At 48.5% G+C, this 27,915-nt stretch overlaps 1 protein-coding gene across 1 annotated transcript; it reads left to right on the top strand.

Moving 5' to 3' along the window:
• Window positions 1–26,769, top strand: CDR2L (cerebellar degeneration related protein 2 like). Its single transcript, XM_090060964.1, has 5 exons — window positions 1–108; window positions 14,928–15,040; window positions 19,796–19,944; window positions 20,855–21,019; window positions 23,522–26,769. The coding sequence occupies exons 1-5, from the start codon at window positions 30–32 to the stop codon at window positions 24,405–24,407; spliced, it is 1,392 nt and encodes a 463-aa protein (XP_089917090.1). The 5' UTR covers window positions 1–29; the 3' UTR covers window positions 24,408–26,769.
• Window positions 26,770–27,915: the final 1,146 nt, after the last annotated feature.

The raw sequence follows: 27,915 nt of genomic DNA, 5'->3' as shown, positions 1-27,915 counted from the left end.
CTGTGCATCTCCCTGGATTGCTGGGGCTAATGCTGAGTGCTGACAGGATGGAGGAGTTTCAAAGTGAAGAAGAGGAGCCCTGGTATGACCAGCAGGATCTGGAGCAAGGTAAGGAATGGCAAGGGTTAGGGAGGGTCCTTGCGGAGTCCAGCGGGCAGACATGCCGGGGAGAGGATCATGACCCAGCAGAAGAGGCAGAACAATTCCTGCTCCTTAAGGTGTGGGGGGAAAGATTCTCCCCAGCCCCAGATGCCTAATCTACCCCCAGCCTCCCCTGCAAATCTCACTGTAGAGACCATTCTTGCTGAGGGACCATTTGAAGTTTAAAACCCTGGCCCAAAGCAATCAAGAGGAGTGAATGCTGCTCCCAGTCGCAGGGGGCTGAACTGGCTGCAACCCCGTGCACGTCAGTGGAGTTATTCCAGTATAAAATGGATGAGGACAGGGTCAGGCTCAGAGTTGTAACACTCAGAGGATTTAAACCAGTGATTCTCAACCAGGAGTGTGAACATGACTCACAGTATAAACCCAGAGATTTCACACAAGAATCCATAGCATCAAAAAATATTCTGACCTGCTGTGGTCTTTCTGAACTCTTTGCAACAGAATTGCAATGTTATTTTCCTATAGTCAAAAACCAAGTGAGAGCTAAGAGCTGGCATTTTCCAAGGGGTATCTTGAGTCTACGGTGGGATGCCTTGAGTCTTTTTTTTTTTTTTTTAAGGTTGAGAACTGCTGATTTAGAGCTTAGATGAGGCACTGGTGCAACACATGTGTCAGTACTAATTTGTACCGTGTTGAGAACATTAGGTAAAATTTTCAAAAGCTCCTAAGTCACTTACAGGCTTTTGAAGATTTTACCAAGTCTCAAAAGCACAGAAAAACTGGGGAAAGATGGAGAGAACCGTACATCTTAAAGACCAGTATTTTTAATGACATCTGAATGCTCTTTCATGCAGTTTTGGCTTCAAGCAACTGTTATCTATTTCCAATTCCATATGAACACTTGCACACATTATGTGTAGCATTTATCTTAAGGACTGGTACATATGTGTTGTGTGTGTTTGGGGTTTTTTTCTTATCTAAAATAAGTGATGGGGAAAGAAAGACAGTTGTCCTGTTTCACACCAGTAGCCCATGAATGAACCAAACTGGCTGCCTGTGTTCAGTGTGAATCAGTGGTACTTAATCAAGTCAGTGGTGTCATTCTCTGTATAGGGTGGGTTTTGTTACCAGCTAACTGCAACTAAATTGATGGTAATACAGTCCAGCAGCATATGTATTGCTTCTGCCAGCCATAGCCCTAGTAGATTTTACTGCTTTATAAAAAGTTTTAACAACTTCAGCTTCAAGATAACAGCCAATTAAATTAACCTGGTCAAGACCTAGAGCTGTCTCCATTCATTTCCAGTTCCGCTCTCTCCCCTAACACACAATAAATATTGCTGGCTATCAGAGTCCATTTCATAAACTTTGGTGCCTGAAGTACACTAGGGAAAAGAGTGGAGATGGATCCCGCCAATCAACCTAAATCATCATTACAGGCTCTTGAGTGCCCAAGATTCATTTTCCATAGTCCATAAAGGGTTACAATTGGCCCTAGGATGGAACAAAATTACAGTGCACCCAAAATAAATTGATGAAAAAAGGCTGGACTGTTGTAACTCCAAGGATTCTGGATATACAATAAGATTAAAATCCAGCCCTCAACGTGTAAGGAGATTGGAGAAGATACAGGTGCCAAACTAAGACTGTTGAGAGGTCTGCAGCCCCCATGGAAGTAGGAGCTACACATCAACATTTAGCATTAAGCTAACTCAGAAGGAAAGAGGGGGAAGCCTTTAATTAAATCAGTGAAATGGAATGGTACGGCAGGGTAATTACAACAGGGATTGATTTGCATGATGCACAAAGCTCTTCAGTGAGGACATGGCTCTACTTTGTACATGTACACTGAGCCTTTCTGTTACAGTCCAATGACTGAAGGCCAAAGCTTCAATGACAACGTGATCATGGAGCTTTTAGTTCTTGGTTTGTGATCGGAGGGGGCAGGGAAGCAACAAAGCACAGCACTAGACAACTAGGCATTATACATTACTAAGAGGATCCAAATACCAATGGCCCAGGGGTTATGGGCAGGCAGCATTTGGCAGTAGATTTAGAAAGGAGGCATTGACAAAGGCGCATGCTAAGATTGCAGGGGGGCGAGTTTTTTGGCAGGCATGCCACAAATTAAGCACTTCGTTCTCCCGAGAGCCACTCCAATCCCCTTCCCCTACTTGATCTGCTGTTCTATTTTCTGTTCCCTGCCCTATTTGCCATTGTGCTGCCTGCCCTCTCCCTAATCTGGCACATGCCACAGCTGCTTGGGCCACAGGTTGGCCACCCCATAATATGAAACCATTTATCGGGCAAGAAGTGTGATGGTTGAGGGCAAACCGAACCTGGGTGAGTCGAGTACAGTTGGATGAGCCGTTGGTTGCTGGAACTTTGAGACGGTGCTGCACCATCAAATATTTATCACATTTGCATCCAAAACTGTTTGCTAAGCACCAGCTGGCTTAACAGAGAACTGTGATGCTTACATTTCTTAACCACTTGGGTAACATCGCATGTGTAGAGTAAATCACACCTCATGTTCCTCCAAGCACCTGCTGCTTTCCCCGCATGCTTACCCAGCTCCAGCACTGAAAAGAGCACTACTTACAAAGAAAAGAAGAAAAAAAAAAAAAAAAAAAAAAAAAGGGAATGACTTCAGCAAGCCAAACCCCAGAAACTGCAATTTAGGAGGACCAGGAGTAAGGGATCATCAACAACTTGGTGCTGCCAAGGAATTAACATACAAGAGGATCTGGCCTTTGTCTTTAAGGAGCTTTAGGTCATAGGCAGCCAAAGAAGATTCAGTAGCTGATTTCACTGCAATATGGCTGGGTGTTATATGAAGCCTTTCCTGGAAGTGTAGATGCAAATCCCAGCTGCAAAACTTGACAGCTTGGACTGTCCAAACACCAAAAGCAAGATGGACCAGATGGCTTCACCAAGATGTTTTCTGTGTGCTTTGTGCCTTCACCTTTAAAGGGGACTATTTAATAGAAGCAACAGATTTGTAGGCAGTGGGTTTCTAGTTTCCATCCCAAACTTTCCAGATGCAGGCAGTGTCCACCAAAAGAGCCACACAGCATAGCTTCATTTTAGCTACAGCATCATTTCCTCCCCTGCCATCCTGCCAAGCTGGGCAAAAGGCCTGTTTGGATTTGCAGCTTTTAGAGAATGCTAAAAACAGAAGCGTCTCACATACTCCAAGTCCTAGAGAAAAGGGACAAGGAGCCTTTCCTCCACAGCTGGGAAGTGCTGATGTGGCTGAAGTTACATCATGCTCCGTGGAATGTCTGTGCAGGAAGAACTCAAGGGAAGAAGACAGAGTTAAAATTAGAAGCCAGAATCAGGGACACCTTTACTGCTCATTAAAAGCATGCAAATGCCTTTGTTTTGAATGCAAACTGAGTTAATGCAAACTAATGGAAGCTGGATCTAAATCACTCCAGGCAAACATTTCCCCCGCAACACACACACACACACATTGCACCCCTCTATTTCCTGGGTGGATTTCTGGATCATTCCCTGCCAGCTCCTTGTTTCCCAGGGAGATGCTACAGGTCAGGTCTACAGCCAACAAGAATTCAGTGCAGCTCAAAAGGAGCAGGGCTGCACAAATGACCATTGTACTCTCCTGATCCATGGGTCAATTCAGAGATCTCATGCAAATTAGATCTGGCTGCTGTAAATTATGCCAGCTGCTAACAAGGTTAAGGATAGGATATAAAAAAAGAGCAGGGGGCAAGGAAGCCCCAGGCATATTCCCCTTTCCCCTGACCACATCCTTATACTGGCAGCGGAGTAATGGGTTGTGTAGAAGCCCTTGATTCAGCTCAGTGCCACTCTTGCATTCCCCTACATTGAAGCAGTCCTCCCACAACCAGTCAGATCAACTCCTAGGCCGTTCCACACCAGCAGCATCACTACACTGTGCAATGTGGGGCTTGGCAGTGTCCAGCCTCTGTACCTTTCCTTAATCCTCCCCAGAGGTAGCTGCATTGCTTCCAGGCTAATAAGGTAAATGACAAGCACTGAGCACATACATCTCCTATCGACTGATCTGGCTGAAGATACTGAGTTACAAGTCTAAGATAAAGCCAAGTCCTACACATGGCCACAAATCCAGGAGCACAGAGGGTATTTTCTAAGCCTAGAGTCAACCACCAGGATCCTTGATGTGTCCAGGAGACACAGCCTCCTGTTTTGTTATAGCATAAACTAATCTTGATGATTCATCAAGATAGAACTAGCAATCTGCAAGCACATCTACAGGTTCATTAATGTGCTTTTGCTACCATGCATTAAATTTGGTACCTCTAGGATAAGGTACCAAATAAGTGTGCATTAGGCTGCCCTAATGTCCAATAGCCAAAGTGCCCACTTCCTTAGTGATGCTTAATGGGCAGTAACCTCTCTTTACTCTGCCTTAGTGTATTAGCATGGTTTTTGATATGACTCTTTAACACGCAGTAAAACAGACTACTTTGCATTAAAGCACACATGTAGACATGCCTAGTTTCTCCAAGAAAGCAGCAATTCTTGCTTTATGGAGCAGAGGTAGTCCCCATCTTCCACCCAGCCTGATGCAAGCCTGGCTGCTCAGCAACACTAGACTGCAGTGGTTAACTTGGTTTGGGTTCACCCAAATCTCTCGCAGTGGCTGAGGCCTTTATTTATTTATCTATCAGTGTGATACTGGAGGCAGTGGAAAGTTTTCAGTGACTAATTGCCGAGCTGTTTTGGAAATCATGCGTTTAAAACAACCAGCACAGCGCAGAGCAACCAGATGCCTGGATAATCTCATTTCCACATCCTATATTTAGCCCAGTATCTCAGCTGGGAAGAGATCGAGTCTCCAAGTTTGACAAAGTTCTGGGAATAAATATTCCTCCCTCTCCAAAAATTAAAAAAATAAAAATAAAATAAGCTAGAGAGGCAAGAAGAGAGGGAGTAGAAAGACCCCATCAGGAGTCTGCTTGGGCATCTCTTTTTGAGCCCATTCATAGAAACACCTTCCACATCTGCTGAAATTCAAACATCTAGTTCCAGATGTGGGAGGGAGTGACATTAGAAAGACATCTGGAAAGTTAAAAACAGGAAAGGAAAACTAGATAGGTTCTCAGCCTGTCCTGCCCTATAACACCCAGCTGACCAGAGGTATTTTGCCTCGGCCAAGCTGTGTACGGAGAATTTCCACCATCAGTCATAAAGGATGCTCCATCCATAGCAGCCCAAATCACTGCTGGGTCTGGGGAAGGCAGAAGTTAAAACCAACCTGCTGCCTATTTAGAAATAGCCTCTTCAGACTGATGCACAGTTCACCCATGGACGTACCTTTTTTCTTCTTCATACTCTTCCTCTGTACAGGACATCATTTTTGTCCCCATCGCCAGCTAACTAAGGGCCCAATCCTGTTCCCTCTAAAGAAAAGATGAGATTCTAGGAAGGGAAATCAGGCTTTATGTGACAAACAAGGCAGCACAGCCTGGAAAAAACTATCATTGAACAAGTCCCTGCATTAATACTGGGGTTTGATCCCAAGCACTCAGTCCCTTGCAGGGTCAGGCTGTGGACAAATAAAAAACAGCCTTCTTTAACAAGTGCTACTGTGCAGAACTTGGGTACTTTTAGATGCCACTGGCCTCCACTGCTACTGGAGATTTTTCTAGGAGAAAGTAAAAGGAAGGCTCCCCCTCACCCATCCCCATGTGAAAGCCCCAAGTCAAAAACCTCTCTGCCTGGTCTGGCTAAATGCATCTGCGTGGCTGTAAGGGATGCGTTGCCGTGGTAGAGTTGTGCTGCCTCTTGGACAGGCTCAAAAAGCCTGCGCAGCCCAGGGGCTTTAAAAACCATGCACCGGCAATGTGCTGCCTCCTTGCAGCCCCCCACCAAGGTTTCTAATTGGACCTGCTGAGCATAGTTGCAGAATGTGGCACTATATTTACTCTTTCGCCTTTGCAGCCTGACATACTGGAAAGGCCCTGGAGGAATGAGCTTCTGAGATTTCTGATCATGTTAACCACACACAACACAACACAGCAGTTGGAATGAAGCCTGCTTTGTGAAAGTGTTGGATCAGTACTCCTAGAGATAACTGGTACAAGAGGGCCACTTTGTTCCAGTACCCTAACTAGGTGGGAGGACGGGGAGAGTGCCAGCCCTAGGCACCAATTTAAGAGTTGGCCACTGCTAGTGACCACCTGGCTAGACAACTGCCAACTGTGCCTCTGGATCATTCCTTGGCGTCAATCTGCATTCTTCCATCAATGTGGGTGACACTGCACAAGTTCCGGTCCAAGCAGTACAAGCTCCCCCTGCTAACGTGTCTCACCCTTGATTGAACCTCTTCATTCCTAAAGTAGTCTATCCCCAGGCCCATTCCATCTACCCTACCAATTATAGAGATGCAAGGGAAACTATCACCATAGGACATTATAAAACAGTTTTTTTCCTTAGCATGCAAGAAAGTGATCCATCTTGGGAAGACATGCTCTACTCTTGTTAATATAGGGCTATGCAAGAGATAGGTCTGCAGAGAGACTGGTTCTTAGAGTTGAGCAAAGTTGCACGCAAAGAGGGTTTAGACCAGGGGTGGGCAAAATGCGGCCCATGGGTCAGATGCAACCCCCCAGGCCATTCTATCCGGCCCACAGGGCCCCTAAAAAAATTTAGAAAATTAATATATCTGACCTGTTATGGCTGTCTGTTATGCGGCCCTTGATGGCTTGCCAAAACTCAGTAAGCGGCCCTCTGCCTGAAATAATTGCCCACCCCGGTTTAGACTTAGGACCTGCTTACCGTGGTGGTGGGGGGGGAACCTTACTTCTACTTTTTCATAGAAAGTCTCCAGTAGCCGTGGAGGCCAGATCCAAGGCGTGCCTGAAAGGGAAGGCCCTGTTTATGTCCACCTGTGATCCAGGATTGAAGTGTGTATAGAAATAAAGCAGGTGACACTTCGAACATGTCCATCCTCACCATCACCTCTTCTCTCCTAGGAAGCCAAGCTGGCAAGGCTCTGGCATCACAGACCCTACAGCAGACTTGCACTGGTATCAGATAAGGACACGGGTGTTGGGAGGGAAGTAAAAAGGTCTAGATGGCCCACTGGCCTAGTGTGGTTACAGCTTGCCAGTTTCTGTAGCCAGTGGCAAATGAGAGATCAATGGGGCCATCACATCCAGCTCCCTTGAACTCCCCCACCTGAATGCCCAGGTGCCCACTTACAGCTAGCTCAGCCACCGGGAGCCCGTAGCGCACATCCGCAGTGAAGCCTCACCCCTTGCCCTTGTGGCATTAAGAGAAGCAGGTTTCCTTTTTGTTTGTGGAGCCCTGTCCCCCAGGAACGGGAGTGAGATCAATTCATTCCACAGGCCATTCAATAGCCTCTGGCTGATAAGTCCTTCCAGAGACTCCTGAGCCTGGATGTGTTTGAACAGGCAACCTAGAGGCTTAGGGCTCTTACAACCTGTTCAGTACCACCCCTCACCAAGCCACCTGCTGCTGCCCTGCACTAGAAGGATGGTGCAGAGCTCAGGGTAGCAGGCCCAGCTAAAACAGCTAAAACAGTCCACACTACCACAAGTGCTCCCTCACCTCCTCTATTCAATCACCAGTTCTGGCTTCAGACTCACAAGGTATCTAGACACTGAATAAGGAAGGACAGAGAATGAAGGAAACCCATGACAGACAAGAAGATTTGAGAACAGGCATCCTATAAAGTCTAGGCAGGAAGCCAAGCATGCTGAAGGAGGCTCTACAGTGCAGCATAATATCTATAAAATAAGGAGAGAAAAAAAAAAAAAAGTGACATTTCTAAAGGGAGTTCCTTGTTCAGCATCAAATTAAAGCAGCACTTCCTGGGATCCTTCACCAGGGTGGCAGAAGTAGCACATGCAGGGCAGCTCAAAGCTTCAGTGCTGAGAGGTGGCCACATCTGACAGATGATCCTTGGGCAGGTGTGGATTGGGGACCATTGTTGCTCAGCAACAGAGCAAGCCCAGATGGCTCTGCATCCATTTCCCTCTCAGAAAGAGGGATACAGACCTGATGCCAACTCTTCTTGGCTAAGGGAGAGGCAGGGACAGTAACAATGGCCAGGGAAGCTTCAGAAGACATTGGTCAGTGCAGCAAGAACAGGAAGGGAGGAAAAGAGATGCAGAGCACCTGCCAAAAACTAACTTTTGCCTACAAGATATACCCCCTCCACCTTTCAGAGTCTGCCTCTCAAGACCAGGGTAACTGCACTGACTTCAGTAACTATTCCTGGTTCATGCCAGCGTAAGGAAAAACCCTTAGGCCGTCACCAGCTGATCCAGCTGTGGGAGCCACCCCTAAAAGGGCCCCCTTTCCCCCTCTGCATGCAGCCCAGTGGTTCACCAGATGCTGACAGATGCAGCTCGTTCAGTCCAGGCACTGGCAAGTTGGGAGGCCACTGGAGCCCCGTCCGCTCTTATGGCCTGCTGCAGAGCGGCAGCAACAATAGCACACAAATCCTCACTGGAGCTGATCCTCACGGTAGTGGGCCCAGGGCCTGGAGTAGACAAGCTTGTACTAGAATCAGTGGCTCTAATCCCCAGCTGGCATCAGAGCTGCTCCTCTGTTTAGAAAGCAGTGAGTTCACCTGTGTAAGGCAATCAGTTCATTACCCTCTGCCCCTGATCACTGCCTGGAGGAAGAAAGCAGGCAGGAAGAGTTGGCATCTCTTTCCCCTCCGCTTTATTTCCCCAGCAGCTGGCACTGCTGTTTGTTTAGGAGCATTTATGGCTGTATACGCTCAGGCAGGGACAAAGCAACCAACCTCTGTGCCAACCAATGGGGCAGTTTAGATAAGAGATAGAGAATGACAAAGGAAGAGGCCAAACTCGTGCCCACTGGGCCCAACAGCAGAGCCTACACTGGTCTTTAAGGGAGCAGGCTCAGTGCATGTGCACGTGTGCTTATAAAGGGGAAATGTAACAGTCACTTGGTTTGTGAGACATTAGCATTCCAGTGGGATTCCAGCCAGGGAACACTACACCTGTGCCCATTCATAAGGGACTTTGCTTAGGCAGAGAGAATGATGGAAAGGAAAAAAAAAAAAAAAGAGGAGGGTGAAAGAGAGAATGGGGGAAATGAGCAGAAAAGTTGAGAAGAAAGAGGTAGGGAAGGGGGCAAATTGATTCAAGCTGGGAGAGCAAGGTGCAAGCTGTACCCTCCTAAGTCAGCCTTGCCCCATGCAATGGAAAGTGAATTCATCCAGGGTGAGGGGGTGGGCAGCATTGCTTCCTTCTCTCCTCATTGGGGTCTCCCTAGCTGTGGTTCATGGTTCCAGAGTCACTGGGGAGGTGCCCCTTTCTAGTGCCAGCTCCACATTTCACAAAGCAGAGATGGCAGCCAGTTTATGCAGCCTCCCACTCAGTGCCACCCGCAGGGGCTCTACCACAGAAGCTGGAATAGCTGAGACCATCTAAAACGTTATGCAAAAGGAGGAAAGGACAAAAAAGGTCAAGAAAGGGCAAAAGGAAAAGAGAACAAGGCCAGAGAGACTCAGAAAGCCAGGCTCATACAACAGCCAAGTGCATTAGTCAGTCCCAGCTGGAATCAAATGGGAAATTGAAAAGATTGACCTCCCCCACCCCGTCTGGCTTCTGCTCCTTCATCCTTACCCGAGGGGACCTTTATCTTAGCCTCATAAAAATTTCTGCAGAGCAGTTAGTGTCTCTGCAGCATGCCAGACTGCACCAAATAGGACACATTTGAAGAACAGCTCCCCATACAGGATGCACCCAAATTGCCTTTCAATCCAATGTCATCCCACTGACTCCAGGAGTTATTCCAGGTTCACACCAGAAAACTCAGAGCCTTTGGCAATTCATGCAGAGGGCAGTTGTCCCTAAAGAGTGTCAGTGCACAGGAAGCCTTATCAGCTGATCTGGAAACCACACAGGAGCTGCATTACTCTCCCCCCTGCCCTGCAGACACTTTCGCACTCTGCCAGGTGCTGTCAGCTTATTCTCCCAGCACCTTGGCAAGTTCCACTTCAGAGGTTTCTCAGACGCCATCAGCTCTCACTGCACACCCTCACTGCATTGCCCATCGTGGGACAGCAACCCCAGCAGCATGCAGAGCCAGGTTGGAGCTGATCTCATGGTAAGGGGCCTAGAACACACAAGCCCCCCTCCTAAAAATCACTGAGTCAGACGCCCAGTCAGCATGAAGAGAGGTCACTATTTAGCTAGGTTTCCAATAATAAATACTCCTACCCAAAGCTGGAGGCACTCTCATGTAATTAATCATACAGTAAATACAATCAAATTAAACATCAGCAGTTTTAAAGTAATCAGTTCTACAGGAACTCAGCTGGGCAGCCAGCCACCTACCCATTCATCAGCCAGGCAGCAAATCCTTAACTTTCTCTAGAGACCCTCTCAAGCAGGTATGCCACAAGCTTGGAAAGCCACCAAGCTTGGGCTAGCTCAAGAGTGGGGGGAAAAGAACCACAGACAAGACCCTGCCAAACCCATCTCTCTCTTCTAATGAGGAAGAGATAGGTTGACAGCCATAGAGTCAGCCTAGGTGGGGAAGCACACACTTATTTAAACCAACCCCCAGTCATTCAGGGCTTCCTGGCAACACCTTAGCTCCAACTGGAGCCAATGAACAGCATTCAAATCAAAGCAGCTGCATCAAGTTTACATTGGCTGTGAATCCAACCCCTTACTCTCCATTGAAAATATGTCACGTTTGTGCTGGGGTTCCAAGAGGAGCAAATCTGGCCTTTTACAACCAGCAGCTCGGAGCTTGGGTGTTGCTGTCTATGGGCTGGATTTTCCCAGCTTCCACTGACTTCCTATGGGATCACAGATGTGCAGCAACTCTGAAAATCATGCATTTGCTGTGCAAGGGGCGGGTTTCACAGCCTGGCTAAATCAATTACATAAATGTAAAGTGTGGCAGGGGGGACGATGACTCCAAACTAACTGCTTCTCCTGGGTGATCATGCTATCCCCCAAAACACTGTATTTAAAAGAGAACATCAGCTCAAATAAAGGATGGCAGCCCACCAGAAAGCAGATAGATGTCCCCATCCTACAAGTCAGCTCCCAAATCCCCCAAACTCCATCATCAGCTGGACTCCATGCTGTACAAACAGAGGCAGCCTGGGGTGGCAGGACAAAGCTCCCTTTGTGCTGCCAAAACTTGAGGCAGTGAGCAGGCTAAGCACGCATCAGACCTAACTGAAGAGAATAAGAAACCTAGTGGTGAGAGCTGTGCTCTCATAATGGGCAGTGTGCCCTGGTCCCCAAAGAAGTCTGTATAGCTCAAGTCAGCGGTTCCACTGTGCACCACCAATTTAACATGATGCCACTTTAGGTACCACCGGCAAATTTTTCAGTTCAACCTTAAGTATCACCAGAAAATTTTTGTCATATAAAGTACTTATAATAAATCTGTTAATGCATACCACTGGTGGTACACATCCCACAGATTGGGAACCACAATGGTGGAGTGCTCCTTTTCGCTCCCTGAATTGGCTCTCTTCCATCTTCTCTCAAAGGAAAAAAAGACCCTCTTCTGAGCTGTTTCTACCTTCCGCCCTCATCTCTTCACACCCCTACCCAAACGCTGCCTGTTTTTCTAGTTAAATTATTGTTGACAGCGTCCTTTAAATTGCGATGCTGGATCCTTTGCTGCCTAATCCACTTAACTCAACCCTAGCAGATTAAATTGGATGCCATATGGTGGGGACTGCGCTGCTGTAATCTGCTGGGACAAGGAGATTCTTGCTTCGCTACCTGAAGCGTGCCAGGGACTTTTCTTTCTAGGTTCCTCTGAGCTCGCGCCTTCCTTGCTGAGCAAATCAGGCAGGACAGGATGTGCTTTTGCAGCACGTTTACCATCAGCAAAAAGATGTGCTCTAGAAGGGCTGGGGGAGGGAGATAGCATTTGTGCAGATAACCAGGACCCAAGCAGCTGAGGAAGGAGAAATGTTCCCTCCACCCTCTGCAGAGTCTAACATAACACTTCCCCCACCCCCCTCTGCCTTCCCTTTTGTCAGGCATTCAATCCCCAGAGGGCACATTGGAAATTGGAGACCTGTCTGTGCCTAGCGGAAGGTGAATGAGGTCTATGTACTGGCAGCTCTACCAATATTTTGATTATAGTCCTTACTGTGATTGCTGCCCTCAGACCTGGTGACTCTGGACTGACTTTGTGACTGTTATTAAAAGGTTGGATCTCCAAATAGCAGTTGCAGTATAGCCCACAGCTGGAGAGCAGAGTCCCAAGGATCAGGGAAGAGATTCAAGGATGCCACTGCCAACCAGGAGTTTAGGACTAGATGCCGAGAATGAGCCATCTCCCTGCACAGGCGCCAGAGGCGCATTACTACACGCACACCCACACAGCCTGAGAAGGCTCCATTATGTCTACAGGCAATATAAAAAAATACATACTTTGTACGTAGCAGAGCCTTAATTAGTTAACCTGCCCCACCCCATCACCTGCACACCTGACAAATGAGGTATCCCATTTTACCGGTGGGGAATCTGAAGCACTGAGAAGTTATTTTCCCCAAATCCAGGTTTGCATCAGAGCTCAGAGTACAATGCAGAAGTCCTCACTCCCACTTCACTCTAAGCAACCAAATACTAGTGCTGGGTTAAATTAACCTCTGGAAGAAGTTGCAGATATTTTAGACCTCCTATATGGCCACTGTGAAATGCATCTGATGCTTGTTAATAGCCACAGACATCTACGTGGGTGTTAAAATGTACTGGGAAAAATGGTTAGGATATCAGACCCAGCCTCCCACATTCAAAATGGCATTAGCAACCCCAACCCTTTTTTAAAAACAAAGCACAAATTATTAAAAAAAAAATACATAGTGACATTTTTGTCTCTCTTTTGGTGCTGCAGATGACAGGGTCACATTTTCAGGCTTTTCACTGAAACCATGAGCACTAGAAACTTAATTAAAAACAAAAAAAGACAAGCCAAGATTCTCACACAACCACATGACTCCAGGAGAAGGGGGTTTAGGAAAAGCCCGAGTTACCAGGAGGCTGCAGAACCACAGCAGTGTTGTTATAAGGATCAGGGCATTGAACACATGGTGTCACCTCCAGGTGTCCATTAAACTTGGGGCAGCCCCAGACTTGGCATTTTAGCAAGGGGGACAATTAAGCCTGATAACAAAGTTGGCTGAACCGTTACTGAACACAAAGCAACCTGCACCCTCTCAGTCCTTCCCTGGCAATCTGTCCATTTCCACCGTGTCCCAAGGGCTTTCAGAGGCAAAGACAATGGCTTTGAAATTGGTGCTGCCTTAGACGCGCCTGAATTACAAGGTATCCGCTTATAGTTACCACTGGGTGGATGGGAAGATAGTAAGGGAATGAGTGGCTGAGGTGCTGCAGAATTATTCGGCTTCTTCTGGGGCCTGGACAGACAGCTGGTAGTTAACACATGGCCCCAGTTGTGCCGTGTTAGATGCAGTCCCCACCAACCCAGGACCTGTTGCCCATGTTCAGCAAGGGGATAATTGCAGGGCAGACACCTGGAATAACCGGAATTTGCTAATTCCATTATGGAGGCTGAGGTCTAGGAGTGAGGAGCAAGCTGACAGGGATGTTGGCCTTCTTCCTTCTGCCATGGCAATAGAGCTCAAAGTCAGTGCCCAGAGGGAGTAAAGTGCAGTAGAGGTGGAGCTTCAACTAGCACCTCAATGCCAGCACTGCCTCCTCAGTGTCCCTCCCTGTGACATACAGAGAGAAGTTTGACTGACAACGCAGGCAGGCTCGGGAGCCAGGCCACCGACTGACTCTCGTGCCTGGAGGACAATAAACTTGAGAACCAGTGAAGTGGCCCGATGCCAACGTGTCCCACAGGCAGGCACGGCATACTGCTGCCACCTCCGCACAGGCTCACCAGCAGCTGTACAAAGGCATCTTGAGAACCTGCTCCATTTCCCCCAGGCCACGGGAAGCTTTATTACTCACGCCATTCTACTCATGGATGATGGATGGGTGCCAGGAAAGGTTTAGTCACCGTCTTAATCAGATGTATCATTTCCCAAGTATCCCCAAGGTCCCAGGATGCATTACAAAGTAGGGATCCAACCCTAAGAAGTCATGTGCCCTCTCAAATGCCATTGACTTCAAACAACGGAGGTTAAAGACCCTCAGCAGCTTGTTAGATCAGGCTTTATGGGTGCCCTCCTGAACCCCACGGCAGCCTAGTGGCAGCACAAAATGGCCATGTAATTGGCTCAAGTAGTCAACAAGGGATTCCCTGGGGTGTATGGACACATGCCCACTGTAGCTGGAGGTCCGAAACCCTCTCAACATCAGCAGTGTGAGGGGACATAGTCAAAGTGCAGCCACCCCCAATATTCCCAAACAAGCTGATAATACCTTGGGGTCTCTTCTATGTAGGTGTCATTTAGAGCAGCCCCGAGGTTGTCCTAAATTCCATCAGGGACTGAACTGCTTCCTTTGCAGCTGGACACAGCAGAGGATCGAGCCCTGGGAGTGAGAACTCCAAGGTTGGTCCTTATGTTAATAAAACCCCCAGAAATGCAGGCAGCTAGAGTGAAAGACAGCCAGCAACCAGCCCACGATACTGTACAGCAATGGTCAGAGCAGAAACACAGTATCAGGAGGGACCCAGCCCAGCCACAACTGGTGCAGGCAGTGCCTTAATGCCCAAGAGGAGGCAGCTGACTGGTTTTCAAGGTCCTACCTGAGCAATCCAGGCACTGCACTGAGCTCCAGTCTACTTCAGAAAGGGGATTTCCATCCTACCATTGCAGGAAACCTTGGTCCCACCAGTTTGTTCTTTTTATTTTCCAGACCTGCACTTGGCGGCCGAACTGGGGAAGACGCTGCTGGAGCGCAACAAAGAGCTGGAAGATTCGCTGCAGCAGATGTACACGACCAATGAGGAGCAAGTGCAAGAGATAGAGGTTTTTTTTTTGTGGGGGGAGGGTTGTTTTGTTTTTTATTTAATTTATATCTGAGGCCAGATTAGCCAAAACTAATTCCAGATCCAAGAGTCCACAACCATAAGCAGCCCTACTACCGGCAAACATCCAGCAGGTCTCTGCGTTGACACCGTGACTACCTGTGATGAATGTAGGAAGCCTTGCAGCTGCCTCGCTGCAGCCAGAGTGGGCTACTGGGTGGATACGAGATTGGAGGGATGTGTTGTGGGGGGAGACGAGTTAGAGACACTTAGTACCTGAGGCTGAGTGAGACCAGCCCTAAAAAAGGTCCTCGCTCCCCAAAGTCATGTTTTTTATCCCCTCTTCCCCCAGAGAGCAGCTTTAGGAAGATGAGTCTTAGTTACATCAGGGTATAGACATTAGGCCTGTGCGAAGCGGCTAGTATTCACTTCCGATTTGGCCAATTTGGGGGACAGTGATTCGACTTGGTGACTCGAAACACTGTCCTGATTTGATTCGGCTGAATCTCGAGATCAGCCAGGCCAGGCCCAACCCCCGCCCTGGCAATGGCTGCCCTGCCTCCCCAGCTCCCAGCTCTTGTTAAAAAAAAAGCCCCAGTTCAGCAGATGCTACCAGGAAGAGGGCAATCCCTGCTGCCCCCCACTGCCCCATGCCACATGGGGGGCTCTGCACAAGCCCCCTCATTGGTTTCATAGTTAGTAGGGTCGGAAGGGACCTGAGCAGATCATCAAGTCCAACCCCCTGCCATGCCAGGAAAGAGTACTGGGGTCAAACAACCCCAGCAAGGTGTTTTTCAAGTCTTGTTTTAAGGACCCCCAGGGTAGGAACCAGCACCACTTCTCTTGGAAGTTGGTTCCAGATCCTAGCCACCCTGACCGTGAAGTCGCGCCTCCTGATATCTAGTCTGAATCTCCCCTCTGCCAGCTTGTGACCGTTATTTCTGGTCACTCCTGGCAGTGCTTGGGGGAACAGGGACTCCCCCAGTGCCTGCTGGTCCCCCCGACTAGTTTGTAACAGGCCACTAGATCCCCCCTCAGCCGTCTCTTCTGGAGGCTGAACAGGTTCAGGTCCCGTAGCCTTTCCTTGTAGGGCCTGCCCTGCTGCCCCCGATCATGCGAGTGGTCTCCTCTGAAAACTCTCCATCTTGTCCACATCCCTTCTGAAGTGCGGTGCCCAGACCTGGACGCAGTACTCCAGCTGTGGCCTGACCAGTGCTGCATAGAGGGGGAGGATCACCTCCTTGGACCTGCTCGAGATGCATCTGTGGATGCACAACAAGGTGCGGTTGGCCTTCCTGACTGCCTCCCCACACTGCCGGCCAATGTTCATCTTGGAGTCAATGATGACCCCCAGATCTTTTTCTGCCTCTGCACTGAGAAGGGAGTTCCCCAGCCTGTAGGTATGGTGCTGGTTCCTCCCCAGGTACATCACCTTACACTTGTCGGGGTTGAATCCCATCCTATTCTCATCCACCCACCCTTGTAACCTGTCTAGGTCCAATTGCAGCCTATTCCTCACTTCTAACATGCCCACATCCTCCCACATCTTAGTGTCATCAGCAAATTTGAACAGGGTGCTTTTTACCCCCTCGTCCAAGTCACTGATGAAGAAGTTGAACAGTGTGGGCCCAAGGACCGAGCCCTGGGGGACCCCACTGCCCACATCCCTCCAAGTCGAAAATGACCCATCCACCACCACTCTCTGGGTGCAGCCCTCCGGCCAGTTGGCGACACATCTGTGTAGGTGTCGACACCACAGTCCCCCAGTCTCTTAATGAGAACGGGGTAAGAGACAGTGTCGAAGGCCTTCTGAAAGTCCAGGAAGACTATATCCACTGCTACCCCTGCAGCTAAGGACTTGGTGACCTGGTTGTAGAAGGCCACCAGGTTGGTCTGACAGGACCTGCCTCTAATGAACCCGTGTTGGTTGCCCCTAAGCATAATCTCCCCTGCTGGCCCCTCCTGGACATGCACCAGGATAATTCTCTCAAAAATCTTGCCCAGGATTGAGGTAAGACTAACTGGCCTATAGTTCCCCGGGTCCTCCTTCCTCCCTTTTTTGAAGATGGGCACCACGCTGGCCCTCTTCCAGTCCTCTGGCACCACACCAGAGCACCACGAGTGTTCGTACAGCCATGCCAGTGGTCCCACAATGACCGCAGCTAATTCCCTCAGTCCTCTAGGGTGGAGATCATCCCAACCAGCTGATTTAAATACATCGAGTCCCTCCAGAAGTTCCCTGACTAGGTCCTCACCGACCATACACCTGCATGTGCCTCCCCTGGGGCCTGATGGGAGCCCAGTGGGGAGCTGATCTGATCCCTGCTCAGGAAAATGGAGACAAAGAAGTCGTTAAATAGGTTAGCTTTGTTGTCTGGTGTGACAACCAAATTTCCTAGCGTGTCCTGCAAGGGCCCCACGTTACCCGGTACCTTCTTTTTGCCCCCTGTGTATTTAAAGAGCAAAGATACATGACATGACGGGGATGATCCAAGAGAAGGCTGAGGGGGATCCAGTGGCCTGTTACAAACTAGTTGGGGGGACCAGCAAGCACTGGGGGAGTCCCTGTTCCCCCGAGCACTGCCAGGAGTGACCAGGAATAACGGTCACAAGCTGGCAGGGGGGAGATTCAAATTAGACATCAGGAGACGCGACTTCACGGTCAGGGCGGCTAGGGTCTGGAACCAACTTCCAAGAGAAGTGGTGCTGGCTCCTACCCTGGGGGTCTTTAAGACAAGGCTTGACAATCACTATGCTGGGGTCATTTGACCCCATTACTTTTTCCTGCCATGCCAGGGGGTCAGACTTAATGATCTGCTCAGGTCCCTTCTGACCCTACTAACTATGAAACTATGAGGGGGCTCGTGGAGAGCCCCCTCGCTCCCCCTGCCCCTCCACGGGTGCCCCACCTGGGCCAGCTCTAGCCCTTCAAGAAAAAAATCCCCCCAAAAACCCCACACTCACCACTCCTGCTGGTGGGGGGCAATCCCTGCTGCCCCCCGCTGCCCTGCACCATGTGGGGGGCTCTGTACAGGCCCCTGACCCCCAAGGCCACTGCAGGAGTGGGGAGTCCAGGGGTTTTCTCAGTATTTTTCCTTAAAGGGCCAGGGCTGGCCTACGCAGGACACCCATGGTGGGTGCCGGGGGAGCAGGGTGGGGTTGGGGGGCTCATGCAGAGCCCCCCATGCAGCATGGAATAGTGGGGGGCAGCAGGGATTGCACCCCCCCATCCAGCAGCACCTGGTGAGCTCCGGGGCTTTTTTTTAAAGTACCGAGCTGGGGCAGGCGGAGGCAGCCATGGGGGGGCTGGGGCAGCAGGTGGAGGTGGAGGGGACTGGGGAACTGGCAGGATCGGGGGGCTGGCAGGGGTCCCCCCATGGTCCCCTCCCCACTCCCCCGCCTCCAGTACTTATCAGCTAGGAGTCGGCTGCAGCTCCCTGCTGCAGCCACTGGTGACTGCCCGAATCATACAAGCTCTCTGAATCTTTGCCAAAGATTTGGAGAGTTTTGAATTTATTTGGATCTTAAATTGGTCCCCTGATTTGATTCAGATTCAGAGATTCGGCCACCGAATCGGGCCATATCTCCTCCAAATCGAATCACCACCTGAAGCATCACACAGCCCTAATGGACATGCAAACCACTTACTGGGTGTATCTACACAAGACGCTTACTGCGCAGTAGCTCATTACTCCTGCGCATTACTACTACTGCGCAGTAGCATCGCAGGGCATGAACCATGATGTGATGCCACTGCACAGCAAGCAGCAGGAAGCAACCATGCCAGGATGCTACTGCACAGTAACGCTTGTTACTACACAGTCATTTAGTATTTGGTTATGTAAGTACTAAAAGGCCGTGCAGTAAGAACTGTGCAGTGGGCGTCTTGTGTAGATGCACCCATTGCGTGGTAAGAGGCAGAACCTGACTACGTGACACCCATTCTGGGGTCAGTGCTTAGATGTACACTCTTACCCCGTGGGCGGTATCCTGGGACAGGGCATGCATACGAACAGTTACTCTGGAGAAGCCAGCTTTTGGTAAAGCCTCGACCCTTCAACACCAGGGTAATTTGTTCCTATGCCCAAGCCCTTTGTCCCTGCCCCAGAACTCAGGCTGGCTTCTCTGCAGAACTTCACAGAAAGGGTACAATTGTTTCGATGCCTCTTGCCCTGCCTCAATTCCAGTTATTTTCAAATCATGCTTACCACAGCTGTGCCTAGAGGCCAAGCAAGACTGCAGCTCCATTGTTCACAGGCCACGTGGAAACCTAGTACAACAGACATCTCTTGTCCCCAAAGAGCTACCCTCTAAATAAACGAGGCAGGCCCGGGATAGATGGGGGAGAGAACACACACACAAGATGGTGCATGAGATGATCATGTGAGAAGAACAAATGCATGGACTCTGTGGTCCCTCAGTACCCTCATCCTTGAGATTCAGGGCTGAGAGAGTCAGGACAGGCAGCAAACCACAGCTCTTCAACCAGCTGCAGACGCTCGCAGGACACGGTGCAGTAGCGAGGAAAGAAAGTAGGGAACGTGGTTCTTCAAATGGGAACCAGCCCTTCATGATACTAAGTGCTTCCTGGGAGAGACTGAATACCCTCAGCTCCAAGTGACATCAGGGAGAGCTTGGTGCCTGGTGCCTTTCAAGACCAAGTGAAAGGGGAGGCGATTCAGGGGCAGATTCGTGTGAACAAGGAGAACCCCAAAGGTCTCCTCCCATTTCATGGACTCCTGACTTTTTCTTTCAGTACCTGACAAAGCAGCTGGAGATGTTGCGCCAAATGAACGAACAGCACGCTAAGGTCTACGAGCAGCTGGACCTGACGGCGCGGGACCTGGAGCTGGCCAACCAGAAGCTTGTGCTGGAGAGCAAGACATCCCAGCAGAAGATACAGTGGTAAGGCTCGCCATAACGTTTGCTCCTTTCCTCAGGTTAGCAATCAGCACAGTAATCCTGGGGCCAGGCTGCAGCAAAATGTCTTACCTACAGCTGGCAAGGCAAGTGACAAGTCCTGTCTGACAACAAGAGAGTCTATTTGGAGAACTGTGTTCCCTGAACTGCAGGACCACAATCATGTTAAGAGTCTCGGGGGGAAACAATGATGGACAGCTGACTAGGATGCAGATCACACACAGAGAGCAATGCAGACCAGGCTATTCCCTGGCAGTCGACGCCAGTTTATTCGCACCATTTTCCCATCTGAGAAGAACCCCTGATCCATATCAATCCCTGTCAACAACTCTGTCCCTGCAACACCCCCTGTTTAAAAAGATAAGAAAGAACTAAGAGCTGCACAGGCTGCAAACACTATTTGACAAACCCCACTCGTAACCAGAGCGAAAAATAATCTCTGGCTGGTTTCTAAATTTTTATTTCTCCAAAAGTTACAGGAGGAGGAAGAAGCTGGCTGTCACCCTCCCTACTTCTCTTTAAATGCAGAGATATTTTAGCCTCTTCCCAGGAGGTTACTGTTCTAACCAGCTGATCTAAGAGCAGTCGATTGCCACCTCCTCATCCACCTGCTCCCACCACATGCCCACACACCATGTCTAAATTCAGGAAAGAAAATGCATGGGTGCTGTTCAAAGCCCAAAGCTGCATTCCCAACACATCCAAAATCCCCACGGATAAAGAATCCAGGCAGTGAGAGGAATGCAGGATCTGCTCTCAGATGAGTGCTTCCCTCCCCACTTTCCCCATACAGGGAGGATTTTCCTTCCAAAAGTCCTTTGCCAAAAAGATACCCAGTTCCTTTGATGCCTCATCTCTCTCATTTTTCCTCTCTCTGGCCTGGCCGGTCCTGCAGCCTAACAGAAACCATCGAGGGGCTACAAAACCAGGTGGAGGAGCTGCAAAAGCAAGTGGAGGAGATGCGGAGTCTGGAGCAACTCCGCATACGGCGGGAGAAGAGGGAGCGGCGTCGAACCATCCATACCTTCCCCTGCCTCAAGGAGCTGTGCTCAAGCCCCAGGTACTGTGCTGAGGATCAGCAGATGCTGCTTTGCCTGATATGCTCTGCACTGTCCTTGGGGAGAGTTCCCCCATTAAAATTAGCGTTTCTGATGATGGATCTAGACGAGATGTGGCAGGAGATAATGGGGGGGGCACTTGTCTGCCTACTCGAGCCTAGTTTTGCACTAGCCCCTTGAAGCCCCAGTCAAAGGCCAAGGGCCCATTGTGTTGAGCTGTGCCAACACATATGTGGCTATCATTCATTCAGCCCTCCTTAAAAATCCAACCACAGGATTAATTCATTGACCTCCCGAGGACATTTCTTGCTCTGTCTGCAATAGCATCTTCTCTAAATAGCTACGTGATCAATAAGCCTGCTGTCCTATAGGGGAGCATCGGCTGGCAGGAGATGCAAACAACCATCATTGCTACTGAAGCAACAGAGGGGATGGTACTAGGGCGTAATCAACCCCCCGGCTAAATGTACTCAATGTGGTTTTTATCCCACAATGCCTCCGTGGAACATTTCCCACTATGCCTTGGGACTGCACGGTTGGGCTTTTCAATTTTGCGGCTGGGTTTTGAAGGTGACTCTGACTTTCAGGGAGGAGGAAATCTGTTCAGTACCTCCCACCGCCAACCTAGCCCTCAGGGGGAGGGGGGGCTTTCAACCCTTGCAAACAGTTCCAGCTAGATACTGCACGGTGCAGTGCTTATTGAGAAAAGAGGAACAGATTTCCTGGCAGAGAGGGGGCAGCGCATTTCATTTGGTTTCCATTTTTCCATCCATCTTTGTCTTAAAACCACCTCCTGCTTTTTCATTAGCACTTCTGAGAATGGCACCAGTCAAACATCTGGGTATTTTGAAGTCCAGAGGCCACAACATAGAGATCACAATCCTACTTTGTTTTTTTCTGGGCAGCACAATTCCTTAGGGCAGGCTCTCCCCTTGCAAGAAAAGCCAAATGCCAAAGCACAGGGCCTCTGGGAAGCAGCTCATGGTGTCAGCCTTTGGCACGGGGGGAAAGACAGATGGTCAGTAGGTGCCTAGATCAGTGGTCTCCGAAGTGGGGTGCGGGCACCCCAGGGGGTGCGCAAGACAATCCATCGGGTGTGGGAAGAAAATATTAGAACTTCTATTTCTCTAAATATACATATATTGGGGGTGCATGCTCAAAAATGGTTTACTGATAGGGGTGCGTGAATATAAATATACATTTATTGGGGGTGCGCAATCAAAAAAGTTTGGAGACCACTGGCCTAGAGCACAGCACTTGTGCCCACTAATATCAGCTTCTCCTACCCCCTCCTATCTTAGATGCCACCACTGCTTTTTCTTCAACTGGAAAAATCACTTTAATCATAAATTATACTGATGGGGTTTAGTTTCTGCGGGGGAAAGGAGGCGGGCAAGTATCCCAAAAGCAATGCAGCTGACAGCTCACTTCTGTCCCCTTCTTTCTCCAAGATCATCACGCTGATGTAATAAATTCCTAGTGGTCCCAGAATGGAAAAAAATGATCCAACCCTGCATTTTTGAACTCACGTGGATCATGTCTGGAAGTTGTTACTATTTAAGAGCTGTGAGGGGGGCATGTGGGAAACAAGATTGATGTCCTTAAACCAGTGTAACTTACTCAAGGCTAACTAAAGGAGTCACTGGAAACTGATGTCGCTAAACTGGTGCAAGGGGTTACATCAGTTTCCAAATGAACTTCATTTCAAATGGAGTGACCCTTCTCTGGCCAGTCCCCAGGTATCCACATCATGGACCGGGCAGCTACATTTAGTAATCCTCAGCAGTGTCTCTTCTAATGCAAGTGGTGCTGGGAGGCTGGACAATCCTTTCTTCTCTCCTGCTGGTTTCTTCAGCAGAGAGTGGCAAGGCAAAATGGGAGGAAGCTAGCACTGTCAGTGCCTCAGCTATTCATAGTCTTTGTATCAAGAGGAAAGTCCCATTTCCAGGTATCTCCACCAGGTAGCATTTCATCTGCCTCACACAGGCAGACTGGATAAAAACATAGAGTCTCTGCAAGTCAACCCAGCAATAAAGGGAGATGCTGCCGGCTGTCAGATCCACAATACAGGTCTCCCTATGGGGGAAAAGAGGATAACAGCATGTGGAGGGCACTGGACTGAGACAAGGAGTCCTGGGCTCTGTTCCCAACTCTGCTATAAACCAGCTCTGTGACCTTGGGCAAGCAACTTCCCTTCTCTGCACTTCAATTCCCCTCTCACCCCTTTCCCTCCCTTGACTAATTAAATGGCGAGCTAATCAACACAAGGCATCTCCCTTTATACGGCTGTGTGGTACCTACTCTACCTTGATTGCGATGGGAATAGAAATAATAATAGAGCGTAAACAAGCCAAGTCCAGCTTCCTTAACCTTAGTATAGACAGGTATCATTCCTCTCTGACTTCTGGGTCACACCAATGATTCCCTAAAACAGAATTTGGGGCTGGTATCTGTAAGGGACTGTTACTTTGTCAACAACTCACTGCAGTCTCCTTCCCCCACAGATATGAGGATGCATTCCAGATCCACAGCTCTTCAATGGAGTTCAACCAGAAGCCGCTGGAGCGGGAGAATGAGCGCCTCCAGGCAATGGTGAACTCCCTACGGTCCCAGGTCAACCAGGAGAAGCAGCGGAAAGAGAGGGTGGAGCGGGAGTACACATCAGTCATCCAGGAGTATTCGGACCTTGAGCAGAGGGTGTGCGAGATGGAGAGCTGCAAACTGCGCATCAAGGAACTGGAGGCCGAGCTCCTGGAGCTGCAGCAGATGAAACAAGTCAAGAAATATCTTCTCAGCAGAGAGGACAACCTGTCCGAGGCCCTTCTGGAACCGTTGAACAATGCCCCAGAAGCAGACTACATTGATCTCTCAGAGGAAGAGGGGGCTAAAAATCACGGGCCCTCCATGACACCTTCTCCAAACCATCCCGTCCGGAAAAGCTGCAGCGACACCGCCCTCAATGCCATCGTGGCCAAGGACGCCGTGAGCCGGCATGAAGGCAACTACACGCTTCACGCCAACAACGTGCGCAAGCGGGGCATGTCGATCCTGAGAGAAGTGGACGAGCAATACCACGCTCTGCTGGAGAAGTACGAAGAGCTCCTCAGCAAATGCCGACAGCACAAGGACAGCGTGCGTCACACCGGAGTCCAGACATCCCGGCCCATCTCTCGCGACAGCTCCTTCAGGGACTTCCGGGGAGAGGGTCATGAGCTGGAAGAACGCAAAACGATGGAGAAGACCCTCAGCAAACACGTGGAAGCTGTGGACAAGCGGCTGGAACAAAGCCAGCCAGAGTACAAGGCCCTTTTCAAGGAGATCTTTTCACGCATCCAGAAGACAAAAGCAGACATCAATGCCACCAAGGTGAAAAACAAGAACAGCAAATGAGTCCTGCCTCCGCTGCATTCCCTCTGTTTCCACATGTAACTTCAACAGCCAGCCCTTATCTTCTGCCACACAAAACATAGTGTGGCCTCTCCCCCCGCCTTGAAGTCTGGAGGCCGGCCACTTACATGGTCCTCTTGTACTGGAAAGGAGCCTCTTTGGTTCAGGAGTGAGGAAAGTGCCATGGAGACTTGCTTTTTTAAGTTCATGCCCCAAGTGAATCCACCTGCCAGGGTTTCCGAACTGGCTGGAAAAGCTGTATATTGTAGTTAGAGGTGATTTCAAAAAGTTTACCATGAATTTCTGCATGTGTTGCTGCAAGCAGCCAGAAATCATAAATGAGGGAAGACCGACCAGCTTCCCACCCTTTCAGCTTCCCCAGTAGTCACCAGTCACTGTGTTTGATTAGCTACAGACAGAAGCTTGGATGACCGACACTGTCCTGGAATGGGCTGGGTAGAATGATACAAAAAAGCCATCAACAACATCCAGGGAGTGCTTTGGAAAATCCAGCCCATCTCCTTCACCGAGATCTGCTGCAAAGCACCCACAGCTGTACTTGAGACTTTAACCTGACCTTTCCATTCCTTGAAGGGCAGTATTTTCTTGCTATTTAAGCCATTCTCTTATCAGTCAGGTTTTTCAGCTCTTTACAATGCAAGCTCATTGCAACTGGAATAACTTGAAATATAGAACTGATTGTTCCATCTTCATCAGCTTTCACCTGATAAATCAGTCCATAATCTTAAGACACCATAAGCATATAGAATTGCCTTCCTTTACACTTGTACCAACATTTCATTCCAGGTAAATCACCGCCTGATTGAAAGGGATGACCAGGGCTTTCCCCAAAGCCAAGCAGGAAGTGCTGCTGCTGGGTCTGAGACTTACCCTCATCTTCTCTAGATGGGGAGCATGGGGCTTCTACACCATGCTATTCAAGAGGTCTTGCCACCTCTTATAGCACGCTCCTAATGATGTAACTTGCATGGGTTTGCAAAAACTGATTAGCAGTGATTCACCTGTAGATAAAAGGATAACAAAAAACACCATATTCTTAAAGGGTTAAGAGCAGTGACTACCGCTAATAGCATTTATCACACTATCCCGTGTCTTCTCTCTGTCTGCTCCCGGTTAAGCCAACAGACATGGTGTTTTCTGTGGAAATATGACTGAGCTGCCTTCTCCAAAGGCTGTTGCCTTCCGCGGCATTTTATACGTTCCATTTAACTGTCCAGTGTCAGAATCTCTTCACTCCGTGTACACACCCAGAGACATGCACATAGACACACACACATGCAAAAAGCTTCACCAGTCTCAGGAATGCCATTTCTCACAAACCCAAAGTTGGCCTTGCTTGGTCAGACACTAGTACATGGCATCTTGCAGAGTTCATGAATATATGCAGATTAGCAGCATTTCTTTCAAACTTAGGCTACAGACCCAGAGCTCTCAGCTACAAGGGATTAGGGTTTTTTTTAAAGTTACCAAACAGTATTATACATGCACCTGAAGCAGCTTTGGGCTGGATTCTGACTCCATTCGCACTTGTGGTATATATCCAAAAGCCTGTTGGGGTTTTTTGGTATAAATGAACTCAGAATCTGTCCTTTCATTATTTTCAGTTATAACTGAGTAATTTATACCTATATATATAGTTTTCTCGTCCCCTACCCCTTGTGTTCTCCTCCCAATTCAGGGCCTGACACTGCCAGGAACCAAACACTCACCACCCACATTGAAATCAGCATGTGTCCAGGGTGCTCAGCACTTGGTAAAATCAGGCCTCTAGTCACTCATCAAATGGCTGCCACTGTGCTAGCTTACAGGGGTGTGACCATCACTACTGCTGCCTCTTAGACTGACCTACCTAGACATGCCCAGTTCTAGAAATATACCCCACTACCATCTCATATCAGAGGCTTCTCTCTTCTACACTTGACATATACAGATGGCCGGTGGCCCTGAACTCAGAAATATTAGGAGCCATACACATGATTATGGCTACCAATCTGGTAACCGTATGGAGAACCTTCATGCCTTATTTATTTATAATGGAAAGCAGTTGTCTATTTAAACAAAAAAAAAAGTCAAGTAGATTTTCTCAGAGCGTTCATCAGTGTTGTTACTGCCACAGTACCTGGTCCATTGCTTACTATTGTTCTTTTACTGAAATATTTATAGCAGGGGGCTTGTGAACCTATGTTCTGCTTATTGCATCAGAGGGGAGGGGGGAGAAATCACCACCACTTTCTGTTTCAAATATTGTTATGTAGGAACCAACATTGCAGCTCTAAGTGTACATCAGATAAATATATTTAAAAATGCTTTATTCTCTTCTTAAATAAAAAACCCCACCAGTATTCTGAAAGCTGAACCTTTCTTTGTGGCTGCTTTTAATTCCAAGTATAGCCAGTACAGTTGCTGTTCTCAATGTCTAACACTGATTTAGGTCAAGAAAATGCTGTAGGCTCCTTGGTTGAAAGTGGAAGAGTTGTGCTGGAATGACTACATCCCTGTGTTTAGTTATGTAATGCACAGATAATGTATTTGAATTACAAGCACCAACCACATGACAAAAAACATGCACCCCCTTATGAGTTTGGAAATGTCCATTAAATTGTAAAAATGCTAAGCTTCCAACTCAAAGGTAATGGATTGCCACTTTAAAAACAGGCTCCAAAAAAATTATTCACGCAAGTGACAAGTTATTAACACTTGGCTTAACAAAAGAGCAGCTGCAGTCCATCAGCAGCTTGTTCAATAAAGTGCTGAGAGCATCTTTTCTGTGTCCAAAAATATTACCGGCCATACGTAAGTCTCTGCGTGTGACTCTCGGCTACTTGATTTTACTTTAAAAAGAGGATTACAGCAAACCGCATTCCCACAAAGAGGTAATATAAAAAGACCAGGGCTACACAAACAAGTTACCATGAGATAAACTCCAGTGTGAACTTACAATGTATTACCTATTTTGTCGCAGCTGACTGTCTGCATGCTCTTATCTGGCAGCAAATGTGAGGCATCTCACTTACCATAGCATAGAGAAAGTCCATACTCTGCCTGGCTTCACATTAACTTGATTGGGTCTGGACAGGGAGAGGGGGCATGCCCTACAAATCCTTTGCACTTCTATAGCACCCCATAGCTAAGGCTCTCAAAGTGCTGTGCTAGTAACAACTAAGTCTCACACCACCACCAAGAGGTAGGCAAAAACTAAAAATGACTGCTCTGCACACCGCAGAAATGTAGCCACCTGTCCAATAGAAGGTGGCATATTTTAACAGGTCAGTATGAAGTAGTTTAAGACAAGAAGTGAAGAACACTACTGAAACCAATGAAAACTTCATTTGAGTTACCTTCATGCTTGTCACCTTCATGCTATGAGACACCTTCATGCTTGTCAAGGGCTTTGATTCCCGGTATCAGAATTTGGCCAGAAAAATCCACATTTATTGACGAAACTACTCGAGGATCATTAAGGAGCACAAGTGGTCAAGAACTCAGTTTT

This window comes from Crocodylus siamensis, chromosome 8 (genome assembly GCF_052110815.1).
Source record: "Crocodylus siamensis isolate JL-2025a chromosome 8, ASM5211081v1, whole genome shotgun sequence".
In the NCBI taxonomy this organism is placed as follows: Eukaryota; Metazoa; Chordata; order Crocodylia; family Crocodylidae; genus Crocodylus; species Crocodylus siamensis.
The sequence above is the reverse complement of the archived record's forward strand: the minus strand, read 5'-3'. Positions and strand labels throughout refer to the sequence as shown.

What these genes read in the sequence shown, in the direction of transcription:
- CDR2L (XM_090060964.1), top strand. Translation starts at nt 30, where the DNA reads ATGCTGAGTGCTGACAGGATGGAGGAGTTTCAAAGTGAAGAAGAGGAG. An exon ending in AGCAAGTGCAAGAGATAGAG is followed by an intron (nt 15,041 to 19,795) that starts GTTTTTTTTTTG and finishes TTTTTCTTTCAG; the next exon opens with TACCTGACAAAGCAGCTGGA. An exon ending in GAGCTGTGCTCAAGCCCCAG is followed by an intron (nt 21,020 to 23,521) that starts GTACTGTGCTGA and finishes CTTCCCCCACAG; the next exon opens with ATATGAGGATGCATTCCAGA.